Here is a 13,981-nt window from a genome sequence, read left to right on the forward strand (position 1 = left end):
TTCATGGTTATAATCGGTAACTTGAGAAACAACATGTGCAACCAAACGAATTGAAACTTAAAGCTTATAATCAAGAAAGATAAAGACCTATCTCGCTTCCCAAAGCGGAATAGTGGAGCAATAGCGTTATCAGTGTTTTTGCAACTTGTGACCATATGGGTTATTTAGTAGGCATATTGAGCTGAATTTTCCCTTTTTTAAATAAACGTTTTTTGGTGTAGATTTTGAGGCAGCTTTGGTTTTCAAGGGTTTTTGGACATTTTGATCATTGTGGGTTTTTGGAACAGATTTTGCTGTAGATTTGCTAGTGTTAAACGTAAAGCGTTTTTGATTATTTCCAGTGTTTTTTTGTCTTGTGTATCCAACTGTATTTGCATGGCCTCATTTCTTTCTGTTTTTGGCGCCGATTGTTTATTATGATAATTCTGTCATAAACAGGAGATTTTTTCAAATTGACTGTCAGAGTTACCTGGTTACAATCTTTCCTTGACGTTAGACTGTTCGTGTTGTTCTAAGTTTCATTAACAGGCCATAGTGCACGTGTCTAAGTCAGAGGTATTTTTTCCTGATTTTATTGTTCCGTGATTTTTTTATTGGTCTCACAAAATAACCAAATTCTGGAGCTCTGGATCAATATTAATTCAAAACAAATATTACAACAAAAACAAAAAATTGAAATGTAAAAAGTTACGAATTTGAAATGTTAGTAAATTTTCTTACGTTCATTGTGCTTTACTGCGTTTTTTGGTTGATTCGCTTTCCAAAAGTGGTAACGAGAAAAGTCATGATGATGATGAAATATAAAACCAGAAATTATGTTCATGTTTAAAATGTGTAACTTGAGAAACAACATATGCAACCAAACGAAATGAAACTTAAAGCTTATAATCAAGAAAGATAAAGACCTATCTCGCTTCCCTAAGCGGAATAGTGGAGCAATAGCGTTATCAGTGTTTTTGCAATTTGTGACCATATGGGTTATTTAGTAGGCATATTGAGCTGAATTTTCCCGTTTTTAAATAAACGTTTTTTTGGTGTAGATTTTGAGGCAGCTGTGGTTTTCAAGGGTTTTTGGACATTTTGATCATTGTGGGTTTTTGGAACAGATTTTGCTGAAGATTTGCTAGTGTTAAACGTAAAGCGTTTTTGATTAATTCCAGTGTTTTTTTCTCTTGTGTATCCAACTATATTTGCATGGCCTCATTTCTTTCTGTTTTTGGCGCCGTTTGTTTATTATGATAATTCTGTCATAAACAGGAAATTTTTTTAAATTGAGTGTCAGAGTTACCTGGTTCCAATCCTTCCTTGACGTTAGACTGTTCGTGTTGTTCTAAGTTTCATTAACAGGCCATAGTGCACGTGTCTAAGTCAGAGGTATTTTTTCCTGATTTTATTGTTCCGTGATTTTTTTATTGGTCTCACAAAATAACCAAATTCTGGAGCTCTGGATCAATATTAATTCAAAACAAATATTACAACAAAAACAAAAAATTGAAATGTAAAAAGTTACGAATTTGAAATGTTAGTAAATTTTCTTACGTTCATTGTGCTTTACTGCGTTTTTCGGTTGATTCGCTTTCCAAAAGTGGTAACGAGAAAAGTCATGATGATGATGAAATATAAAACCAGAAATTATGTTCATGCTTAAAATGTGTAACTTGAGAAACAACATGTGCAACCAAACGAAATGAAACTTAAAGCTTATAATCAAGAAAGATAAAGACCTATCTCGCTTCCCGATGTGGACCAGTGGAGCCAGAGCGTTATCAGTGTTTTTACGACTTGTGACCATATGAGTTATTTAGTAGGCATCTTGCGTTCCTTTTTTTGTCGTTTTTAAATTAAGGCGTTTTTGGTGTAGATTTTAAGGCAGCAGCGGTTTTCAGGGGGTTTTGGACATTTTAATCATTGTGGGTTTGTAGTACAGGTTTTGCTGTAGATTTGCTAGCGTTAAACTCAAAGCATTTTTATTATTTCCAATGTTTTTTGCCTTGTGTATCCAACTAGGATTGCATGGACTTATTTCTTTCTGTTTTTGGCGCCGATTGTTTATGAAAATTCTGTCTATAACAGAAAATGTTTTGAAAATGACTGTCAGAGTTACCTGGTTAAGATCCTCTCCTGACATTAGACTGTAAGTGTTGTTTTAAGTTTCATTTACAGGCCATAGCCCACGTGTCTAAGCCAGAGACATTTTTTGATTTTTGTTCCGTGATTTTTTTCTTGATCTCACGAAATAACCAAATTTTGGAGCTCTAGTTCAAAATTAATTAAATTTATATATTACAACAGAACAAAAAAAAGAAATGGAAAAAGTTCCGAAATTGAAATGTTAGTAAATTTTCTTACCTTCATTGTGCTTTACTGCCTTTTTTGGTTGACTCGCTTCCCAAAAGTGGTAACAAGAAAAGTCATGATGACGATGAAATATAAAAACGGAAATGATGTTCTTGTTTACAATGTGTAACTGGAGAAACAACAAATGCAACCAAACGAATTGAAACTTAAAGCTTATAATCAAGAAAGATAAAGACCTATCTCGCTTCCCAATGCGGACTAGTGGAGCCAAAGCGTTATCAGTGTTTTTGCGGCTTGTGACCACTTGAGTTATTTAGTAATTATTTTGCATTCAATTTTCTCGTTTTTAAATTATGGCTTTGGTGTAGATTTTGAGGCAGCAGCGGTTTTCAGGGTTTTTCTGGACATTCTAATCATTGTGGGTCTTTGGTACAGTGGAGCCATAGCGTTATCAGTGTTTTTACGACTTGTGACCATATTAGTTATTTATTAACCATCTTGCGTTGAATTTTCTCGTTTTTAAATTAAGGCGTTTTTGGTGTAGAGTTTGATGCAGCAGCGGTTTTCAGGGGTTTTCTGGTTATTTTGATCATTGTGGGTTGTTGTTTAGATTTTGCTGTAGATTTGCTAGTGTTAAACTTAAAGCGTTTTTTTTATTAGTTCCAGTGATTTTTTGTCTTGTGTATCCAACTATGATTGCATGGCCTCATTGCTTTCTGTTTTTGGCACCGATTGTTTATTATGATAATTCTGTCATAAACAGAGAATTTTTTGAAAATGCCTGTCAGAGTTACCTGATTACGATTCTTCCTTGACGTTAAATGGTTCTAAGTTTCATTAATAGGCCATAGCGCACGCGTCTAAGCCAGAGATGTTTTTTTCCTGACTTTTTACTCCGTTATATTTTTTTTCATCTCCCAAAATAACCAAATTTTCGAGCTCTAGATCATAATTAGTTCAATCAAATATTACAACAAAAGCAAGAAATGAAATGTAAAAAAATACGAATTTGAAATTTTAGTAAATTTTCTTACGTTCATTGTGATTTACTGCCTTTTTTGGTTGATTTGCTTTCTTAAAGTGGTAACGAGGAAAGTCATGGTGATGATGAAATATAAAACCGGAAATGATGTTCTTGCTTAAAATGTGTAACTTGAGAGACAACGGTTGCAACCAAACGAATTGAAACTTAAAGCTTATAATCAAGAAAGATAAAGACGTATTCCACTTCCCAATGCGGACTAGTGGAGCAATAGCGTTATCAGTGTTTTTGCGACTTGTGACCATATCAGTTATTTATTAACCATCTTGCGTTGAATTTTCTCGTTTTTAATTTAAGGCGTTTTTGGTGTAGATTTTGAGGCAGCAGCGGTTTTTAGGGGTTTTCTGGACATTTTGATCATTGTGGGTTTGTGGTACAGATTTTGCTGTAGTTTTGCTAGTGTTAAACTTAAAGCGTTTTTACAAATTCCAGTGAGTTTTTTTGTCTTATGTATCCAACTAGGATTGCATGGCATTATTTGTTTCTGTTCTTTGCGCCGATTGAATATTTTTTGAATTCTGTCATTAACAGAAAATATTTTGAAAATGACTGTCAGGTTACCTGATTAAAATCCCTTCTTGACGTTAGACTGTTAGTGTTGTTCCAAGTTTCATTAACAAGCCATAGCGCACGTGTCTAAGCCAGAGATATTTTCTGATTTTTTGTTCTGTGATTTTTTTTGATCTCACAAAATAACCAAATTTAGGAGCTCTAGATCAAAATTCATTCAAAACAAAAATTACAACGGAAGCAAAAAAATGAAAACTAAAAAGTTCCGAATTTGAAATGTTAGTAAATACTCTTACGATAATTGTGCTTTACTGCCTTTTTTTCGGTTGACACTCTTTCCAAAAGTGGCAACGAGAAAAGTCATGGTGATGATGAAATATAAAACAGGAAATGATGTTCTTGCTTAAAATGTGCAACTTGAGAAACAACATGAGCAACGAAAGGAATTGAAACTTAAAGCTTATACTCAAGAAAGATAAAGACCTATCCCACTTCCCAATGCCGACAGTGGAGCAATAGCGTTATCAGTGTTTTTGCGACTTGTGACTATATAAGTAGGCATAGTTTTAGGCATATATTTAGTAGGTATATTGAGTTCAATTTTCTCGTTTTTAATTTAAGGATTTTTGGTGTAGATTTTGAGGCAGCAGCGGTTTTTAGGGGTTTTCTGGACATTTTGATCATTGTGGGTTTGTGGTACAGATTTTGCTGTAGTTTTGCTAGTGTTAAACTTAAAGCGTTTTTTCAAGTTCCAGTGGGTTTTTTTTGTCTTGTGTATCCAACTAGGATTGCATGGTCTTATTTGTTTCTGTTCTTGGCGCCGATTGAATATTATTATAATTCTGTCATTAACAGAAAATAATTTGAAAATGACTGTCAGGGTTACCTGATTAAGATCGTTTCTTGACGTTAGACTGTTAGTGTTGTTGCAAGTTTCATTAACAAGCCATAGCGCACGTGTCTAAGCCAGAGATATTTTTTGATTTTTTGATCCGTGATTTTTTTTGATCTCACAAAATAACCAAACCTGCAACCATACCTACTTGAAACCTAACCAGAGACCAAATTGAAAACTAACTGAAAAAACTAGCTGTATACCTAAAAATCTACCAAATACCTACCTGGACTTACCTGCAACCTAACTGAAACCTACTCAATAACCTACCGGATACCACTGAAACCTACCTGATACCACCAGAGAAATCTACCTGAAAACCGAAACCTACCTGAATACCCTACCAATGCCGACTCTACATACCATTTGGAAAAAATATATATTTCAGAATACGTTCGTTGTTTTTCCGTACATATAACAAGGAGAATGCTGTTGAAACGTGTTTGGTGCGCTCGTGTGTGTTACGCTCGTTTCGTAAAATCGGGAACGTATATTAAAACGCTCGGTCGGAATTGCCAGAAAACGCACGCAGGTAATATTGTTGAAACATCGAAACTTTGTCAGTAAATTTTGGTCGTATCCGGAAAAAATTTTCAGGTCGCAAGAAAAGGGTGAATAATCAAACGGGCGAAAAAATAACGGAAAGATATATTGTAATAATGAAATAAGAAAGCCCAGTTAAATATATGAAGCTCATCTCGTGATGGAATGGGTGTTCTCCCGGGTATTGGATGGAATGGGATGGGTCTTTTCTAAAATTTCCTTTTCTACCCTTTTTAAGAGAAAAAAAATCTTCGAGAAGAAAATTTTAGATCCTTTGTCTTTTTCGTTGGGCGTCAGAATGTCACATTGACCGCCTTAAGTATACTCAGAAAATCATTTTGCTTATTGGAATTATTAATGGATGATACAAGCGATTAAGATAAATAAATTAGTTCTCAGTTTTTCTAGTTTATGTGTGTTGAATTTCGACTGCTTTTCTTTGATTCCTTTTGTTTTGTCACTTCTTGTCTTAACCATTGAAGGTCTGTTTCGGGCAAAGAATCATAATAGTGCAATAATAGTGCATAGATGTTCTCTAATGAATTGGGCATCAATGATGTATTGATGACATAGCCGGCCCCATTTGCAGGATTGCAAAGAATAGTAAAGTAAGTCCATAAAATTAAAGACAATTCTTGGATGAAAACACAAACTTGGTAACCCATTAACAAAGAAAAAAGTTCCGAGATTAATGAATAACTGACGTTACGCAAGAAAATCAACTTAGAAAAATTTACGGAATTCAATGAAATTTTTTGCGAAGATAAACGAAGTACGTGAGAATAAGCGGTTAAAAAGCTGCGTAATAAACCGAAAAACGAAAAAAGTAAGGTAAACAACTCGCAAAACTGCGGGTTTGCAGAAACTTTAATGAGGAGGTAAAAATATAGATGTCCGAACGCTCTGAGGGGAGTAACAGGTTGCTAAGGTGTAGCAATTTTTCTACGCGCGCAGAAAAAGCAAAATTTGAGTACAAGTTGTCATGGAAAAATTGTTCTTTTCCTGATACCAGAACTTACAAAGAGGCGAACCTTGTAAATTAGTGTTTGAATCAATGATAAAAATTAGTCAGCTAGAACTTTGCTTAATTTAACAACAGGGCGAACTTTTTCCCGAAATGCGGTTTTTAGTTTTACGGTTCTGGCATTTTGGTCCGAAACAGGATATACTTCAATGACTTTGGCCAGTGGCCAAAGACCTCAAGGCGTGAAATCCTCTAAAACCCAAAAAAGATCGTCTACTTTTAAATTTGGACAACCTTTAGTCCATTTTGAACGTTTCTGCTGGTTTGGGATATATTCTCTAAGAAATCTGTTCCAGAAGTGTTCGGCCAAGTGTTGTGAAGTTCTCCAAAACTTTCAGGTTGTAATCTTTCTCTCCGAAAAAACAGCAGGTAGAAAATTAACAGTGGGTCTGCCCAAAATAAAATGGTTTGGTGTTAGGGGAAGTGAATCATTAATGTCACTCGAAGTGTATGTGAGGGGACGAGAGTTCATGTATTATTTTATTTTTCAAGTGAATGTAGACAACGTTTCATGTGTTAGTGTTCTTGATCCAATGACCGTGTACAAAGACAATTTGAACACTTGTATTGACCTTTCCCAACTGCCACCAAAATGTGGTGCAAGAGGAGGATTAAACTTCAATTTAATTTCAATATCAGGAAGATGGAGTTTTGAGGCAAATTCCTTTGATGCTGAGTGCTTCGATACCTTTCTTTAGTTCCGAACAAGAGCTGACAGAAGACTTCCCGTTGTCGGAAAAAAACTTTTTTGGCTTTCCGCGGCGACTAATGAATCTGCGGATGCAATTCATTGTTGAGTCTGTAGACAGGTTTTCTGATATCTCCAAGTGAACTGCTCTTACCACCAAGTAGGTGAACAGAAGTACGTAGCGTGTAGCATGTCTGCCGCATTGAGATACGGGGAAAGGACCTATGAAGTCGAGTCCTGTCGTCGTAAACACAAATTGGTGCTCACTTGGTAACCGCTCGCATTGTAGATCAGACATTTGAAGTTGCTGGATTTCCTGTATCATTCGCCGACAAGGAATGCATTGGCGGACTGTCTGCCTAACGACAGCTCGGCAATTCAAAATCCAATAGTATTGCATAGGGAGGCAGCGCGTTTGTTCAACTCCTGAGTGAGTGTTAGTAATGTGAAAATTCTTGATGAGCAGCTTCACAATTGGGTTTAGACCATCCAGAATGATTGGGTGTCGGGTAGTCTCTAATCCATTGCCTTGGACAACCGACCTTTGGCGCGGAGCTGATCATTATTGTCAACATACGGACAAAGGTCTTTCAAACGACTTGATGCTGAAATTTCCTTTCCTTTACGTAGAGCAGATTTTTCGTCTGCAAAATTTTCAATATGCGATACCTGGATCAGATACCTTTACGCAAAATTATGACGAGAGAGAGCCAAATTTTTGGTTCGCTTCTTGCAAAGGTCGCGGAAAAAGAAGCGCAGTCATTCTTTTCAACCTATTCCAGTTGCTAAAACGTGTAATATCTATTACACACCCTTCATTTTACCGTTTAGGGGCTTTCAGTGGCTGTATTGAGAATACAAGTGGATGATGCTTTAAGAGATCTTGACAAGGCCACTCTTTCTCAGAAAGGAGAAATGATGTTCCACTCAACCAACGAGAAGTTGCATTCATCTGTTCAACCTCATAGCCTCTTGAGCCGTCATCAGCGTGATTATCATAAGATGCGATGTAGCGCCAATTGAGAGATGAAGAGATGTCGAGAATCTTTGCTAGTCTATTGGCAACAAAAATTCGATGCCGCATTTCGGGGGTTCTCAACCAATGGAGTACAGTTGTACTATCGGACCCGAAAAAGTAATTTCCGATTTCCAAATCTTGCTGTTCTTTGATAAACTGAGCTAATTGCGCGCCATACACTGCCGCTTGCAACTCCAGGTTTGGAAACGTCATCCTCTTGATCTCTGGCTTTACCCATCATGAACACTACATCAACTGTTTTATCAACGTACTCAGTTCTTAGATAAGACACTGCTGGTAGAGCATGCTCTGAAGCGTCTGTGAACGTGTGAAGAGCTGTTGACTGAATTTTCGTGTTTCTACGGAAGAGAGCACGTGGAATGATGATATTCTGGTAAGATGGAAGGTCGTTTTTGAATGGGAGAAAGTCTGGGAACTGCTGAACGTCCAGAGGTGCGTCCTACTGTGGACCTTTATTCCAAGCCGCTTGCAATATTTTCCTCACTCTGATTGTTAAAGGGGCTATAACGCAAAGGGATCAAAAATTGAACTGGCGAACTTCAAAAGTTTCCTCTGTGTTGTCGATTGATCATTGGGGAGCCTTTTGAAAAGCCTTTTGTCAATGATATACTCGTCAGTGCTCGCGTTTCACGGTAAACCCAAAATTTTTTGAGGTTGAGTTGATGGTAGATCAGGCTTCAAAAGACGTTCGTTTGCAACGTTTTTCGAGAACTCGTCTGAATTAGAGTTCCACTTTGTGAGGTTGAAACCACAAGTGAAAGACCCTCTTTGGTGCTGTTCATAACATTTACAGCACTTTCAACGTCTGCTGTTGAGATATATAGGTCATCCATGTAAACATTACGCTCAATGACGTGTAACACTTGAGGAATTTTGTCCTGATTGTCACGTGCTGAACGACGAAGAGCGTAGGACGCTATGCATGGGGAAGATGTTGCGCCGAAGATATGACGTGTGTATTCATACTTCGATTTTGCCATTGTGATTCCAGAGAAACCGATGAAACGCACGATTAGAGGGGTCAACCTTAATTTGCATTAACATTTGCTCAATGTCTTCTGAAATTGCCACTTGTTGCTCGCGGAATCTTAATTTGACTCCCACAAGATTACTCAACAAATCGGGTCCTTTCAAAAAATTGAATTCAAGGATTGACCTTGAAAAACACTGGATGCATTGGTGACTCTCCTGATTTTTGCGGGTTTGTTTTCATTTGAAGCGGGATGATGAGGAAGATAAGAAAATGCTGTTTCTTTGTCTGTAGCTGGATCAACTTTGACAACGTAACCATTTTGAAGATCATTCTGGAGCTTCTTTGTAGATCTGGTTTTGTTGAGAGCTTTTTGTTTAATTGCTTTAACTGTTTTTCTGCTAGCCATCTGTTGTTCGGTAACTTTTCGGCGTTTTCCTTCCAAGGATGGAAAACATCGGCGTTTTCCTTCCAAAGAAGGCCTATTTCGTAGTGACCATCAGAAAAATTTGTAGTCGACTCAAGGATTTGCAGAGCTTTTTCATCATTTTTAGACATAGCCCTTTTTGATGAAGCTTTACCGTAGTTCTCAATTTTCATCCACTGTTGTATTTTTGTGAAAAGTTCATTGTCTTGATGAGGATGAGAGTTGATTTGTGTTTTGAACACTGGAGTCTGTTCGTCTGCTGTGACGCTAGTTTTACCTGCACCTGTCCATCCCAGAGGAGTTTCTACAGCCCAGGGCGTGTTGTTTGGGCCTTTAATCACCTTACTGTAATGGATCAGTTCCAGATTGTTGATGCCGATGATTATTAAGACTTTATTTTCATCAACATTAGGGAACGAAATGTGATTGAGATGTTCAAATTTCTTGCAAAGCTTGTTCAGCTCATTAGTGTTAACAGGGTTCATATTCAAATCGGGTACTGCCAAGACTTCGTTTACGAGGATTGGTGCCTTATTAGACTGATAAGGTTTAATTTTTAAAGACACTGGAGAACAATCTATTTCTTTTGTTGTGTGGTAGCCACTAATAGGCATCTTGCCAAAAATGTTCATATCAATACCTAGAATCAGAGCTGCGGATTGGAGGAGGAGGCTCTGGCAACTTCCGTTGTCGAGATAAGCATATGTCTCAAACGCTTTCTCCCCGTTAGACAGTTAAACTGGTGAGAAAGCAACTTGACCTGTGCCTTGCAGTTGAACCGATTTAACTGTTGAAGAGGGTCGTATGGCTTGATTTTTTGCAATGAAGCTTTAGTGGAGAATTGTGTGGTGCTTTTCGACGCAGTCTGCAGAGCGACAAACATTTTTTGATGTGCATTGTTGTACATGGTGACTACCAAAACTGTTGAAACATAGTTTCAATTTTTTCACGCGTTCTCGTGTATCGAGTGGAGACAGATCTTGGAAATGAGAACATTTGTACAAAAACTGACAGCTACCGTTGTTTGGACAAACGACACCTTTCGCAGAGCTTGGTTGAAAGCTATTTGACGAGTTTGTGCGTTGATCCTGGTGTGATCTGTTGGACGGACGATTGAATTGGTTTTGCTGATTCGATTGCTTCCAAAGGTTGTTAGAGGCCTTTGAATGAGTGCTTGGAGGTTGCACTGATGAACAAGAGGTGGGTAGATCTCTGCAAGCCTTTGCATAGATTAGAAGCCACTCCGAAAGCTCTTTCAGAGATGGTTGAAGTAAACTTCTTTCCAAAACGTGTTTTTTTTCCATTCCAAGCGGACTGGTGTTGGAAGCTTGTTTAAGGCTTGATTGACATTTTTAGTGGAATGTATGTCATGGCTGAATCCAAGTTGCTGAAATGTGTCCACAAGGGTTAAAAGGAAAGCAGGGAACTGCGTATAACTGTTTGGGATTGTCAGGTTAGGGGGTCTAAAATGTGACAGTTTTTCGAGGAAGGCATTGACACCAATCCTGTTCGGATTACCTAAATGTTCTTCCAGACGTGCTAAAGCGGGTGCGTACAGACTGCCATTGCAGCCAAAACCGTCAACCACTGCTTTTTGCTTCTCCAATCAAAAGCGATTGCAGGTTAATCTTTTTTTCTGCAGAGGACATTGGAGAACGATCAACTGTTGCTTGAAACACACTGAACCACTTTAACCAACCTAATGGATCTCCATCAAACTTTGTTGCCTGTAACTTCGGAACCGATTTCTGAAAACAAGAAGACATTGAGGACGGAGTCTGTGGCACAATACCAACTGTTGGAAGTGTAAAGGATAGTTGCTAAGTTCTGATTGGCGGATTCAAAGAAGAAGTTTGGGCCGCCTGATGAGAAACATGGAATGAGGGAAACGTGCCGTCGTTTTTTGCGTAAGTGGAATTGAAGCCACCAAAGTTAACTCCAGACAAGGCATTGTTGGTGGTGCTGGTGCTTGATACGTCAGCAGATGTGGTGGTGAGTTGTTGCGACAAATTTGCCGGCGGCAAAATTGTGTTTGCATCTCCCATTAAGCTACTGGGTGCAGCATTGTTAGGGAAGAATTCACTGTATGAACTGTATTCAGCGGGTGCTGAGAAAATGTTGGTCGTTAGGGAAGCGTCAGTATGAGTTTGATAACTGCTGTTGTCAAAGATCACCCTCGGGATGTTATTTGTTTGGTTGCTTTGTGATGCGGACACAAGTTCCTTTTTGTATTTTCGGTACGCGGAAGTAGTCCTCCGTATCTTGAATTTTAGTTTGCTCATATGAGAGCATAGAGTTTCTTTATCGGAAGATGGTGCTTTGTCTAAAATTTTTTGAATACTAAATTCGTACTTCTGAAGTTCCTTGATTTCAAGGAGAGTTTCCTCGACTGTTTCTGAGTCCTCGCCGCAGTCAATGCGGGATGTAATAAATTCGGTTCACGACTCGATTTCACTTTCGTACATCAACATTAAGTTGGTCAGACGTTTTAAATGGGGATCTTAAGAGACCTGCTCGTGACTTTCGGTGTTGTCGTCAGAGTATTGTGTCTGCGAATTTGAGGAGATCATTGTTTGGTTGTTACTTGCTGTGGATTTTCCAGTTCTAGTAAAAACCATTGAATTTCACCGGTCTAACAAAGACAGCTTCTTTCTTCGAACCGCTACAAAACTTTGTCAGCAAGTCTGTTAGAACCTGCAAAACCTAACTGGAAAACCTACCTGATTACCTAAAAGTCTCCTAGATACCTACCTGAAACCTAACCAGAGACCAAATTGAAAACTAACTGAAAAAACTAGCTGTATACCTAAAAATTTACCAAATACCTACCTGGACTTACCTGCAACCTAACTGAAACCTACTCAATAACCTACCGGATACCACTGAAACCTACCTGATACCACCAGAGAAATCTACCTGGAAAACCGAAACCTACCTGAATACCCTACCAATGCCGACTCTACATACCATTTGGAAAAAATATATATTTCAGAATACGGTCGTTGTTTTTCCGTACATGAAACAAGGAGAATGCTGTTGAAACGTGTTTGGTGCGCTCGTGTGTGTTACGCTCGTTTCGTAAAATCGGGAACGTATATTAAAACGCTCGGTCGGAATTGCCGGAAAACGCACGCAGGTAATATTGTTGAAACATCGAAACTTTGTCAGTAAATTTTGGTCGTATCCGGAAAAAATTTTCAGGTCGCAAGAAAAGGGTGAATAATCAAACGGGCGAAAAAATAACGGAAAGATATATTGTAATAATGAAATAAGAAAGCCCAGTTAAATATATGAAGCTCATCTCGTGATGGAATGGGTGTTCTCCCGGGTATTGGATGGAATGGGATGGGTCTTTTCTAAAATTTCCTTTTCTACCCTTTTTAAGAGAAAAAAAATCTTCGAGAAGAAAATTTTAGATCCTTTGTCTTTTTCGTTGGGCGTCAGAATGTCACATTGACCGCCTTAAGTATACTCAGAAAATCATTTTGCTTATTGGAATTATTAATGGATGATACAAGCGATTAAGATAAATAAATTAGTTCTCAGTTTTTCTAGTTTATGTGTGTTGAATTTCGACTGCTTTTCTTTGATTCCTTTTGTTTTGTCACTTCTTGTCTTAACCATTGAAGGTCTGTTTCGGGCAAAGAATCATAATAGTGCAATAATAGTGCATAGATGTTCTCTAATGAATTGGGCATCAATGATGTATTGATGACATAGTACGTCGTTCATTTGCTCCGTTATGTGTTTTTGTTTCGTTTTCTGAGGCTTTGTCATACGTACATTGACGCGCCGCAAATATCAGAAAGTGGTTTTCTACATCCGCTTCTAATTTATAAAAACACTTTTACATTTTTTTACTTCTCTCAACCCAACATATTGAGCAAAGAGACTCGTCAATCTGCGTTCGCACATAATGTTCCAACTCTGCTCATCCACCTTTTGGGCCTAATTCTCCATCAAATGAAGAACAGACGGAAACACTTTCAGAAATCTCACATATTGATCAAAAATGATTGTTCTGTGAATAAAAATTGCTTCCAATTCAAATCACTGAGAAAGATAAATAGTGCCACATTAGTAGGCCGATGTGACCTGCCATTATTGAGACTACGAGAACACATTTACATTTAAAACTTAATGTCTATTTTTAAAAAAGATAGACTAACAAAGTCGAAATAACTAAAAAAAAATTCTACTCTAAACAATTTAGTTTGTTAGTTTCTACTTCATTAGCATGAGAATACTCCATGATGAGACTCAGTAATAAGTAGACAAAAATGATAAAAGAACGGTCGAGTTAAAAAATATGTTTTTGTGTGAAAACAAAAAATCCGATTTGTGAAAACCATTAGATAACAATTAAAATATTTAAATGGGTTCCTACTCATTCACAACCTCAATATTGAGACTTGTCATTATCTAGAATATGCTGTGCTTCCATATTTTTTAAAATTTGATTTCAATTGCAATGACATTTTTACTTATCAACTACTGAAGTCCGGCTATAAGTCTTGTTTATTCATATGAAGCCAAGAGCTTACA

At 37.6% G+C, this 13,981-nt stretch overlaps 1 protein-coding gene across 1 annotated transcript; it reads right to left on the reverse strand.

Annotated features, from left to right (window-relative positions):
• Positions 1-7,820: 7,820 nt before the first annotated feature.
• On the reverse strand, positions 7,821-8,231 carry LOC142336758 (uncharacterized). The gene has a single exon (XM_075385669.1). It carries the CDS (start codon positions 8,229-8,231, stop codon positions 7,821-7,823), a length of 411 nt encoding a protein of 136 aa, XP_075241784.1.
• Positions 8,232-13,981: the final 5,750 nt, after the last annotated feature.

This window comes from Convolutriloba macropyga, chromosome 3 (assembly GCF_964194025.1).
Source record: "Convolutriloba macropyga chromosome 3, txConMacr16.3, whole genome shotgun sequence".
In the NCBI taxonomy this organism is placed as follows: Eukaryota; Metazoa; Xenacoelomorpha; order Acoela; family Convolutidae; genus Convolutriloba; species Convolutriloba macropyga.

Bases quoted from the DNA above. Each gene is read 5' to 3' on its own strand.
- LOC142336758 (XM_075385669.1), bottom strand. From the start codon at position 8,231: ATGACGTTTCCAAACCTGGAGTTGCAAGCGGCAGTGTATGGCGCGCAA.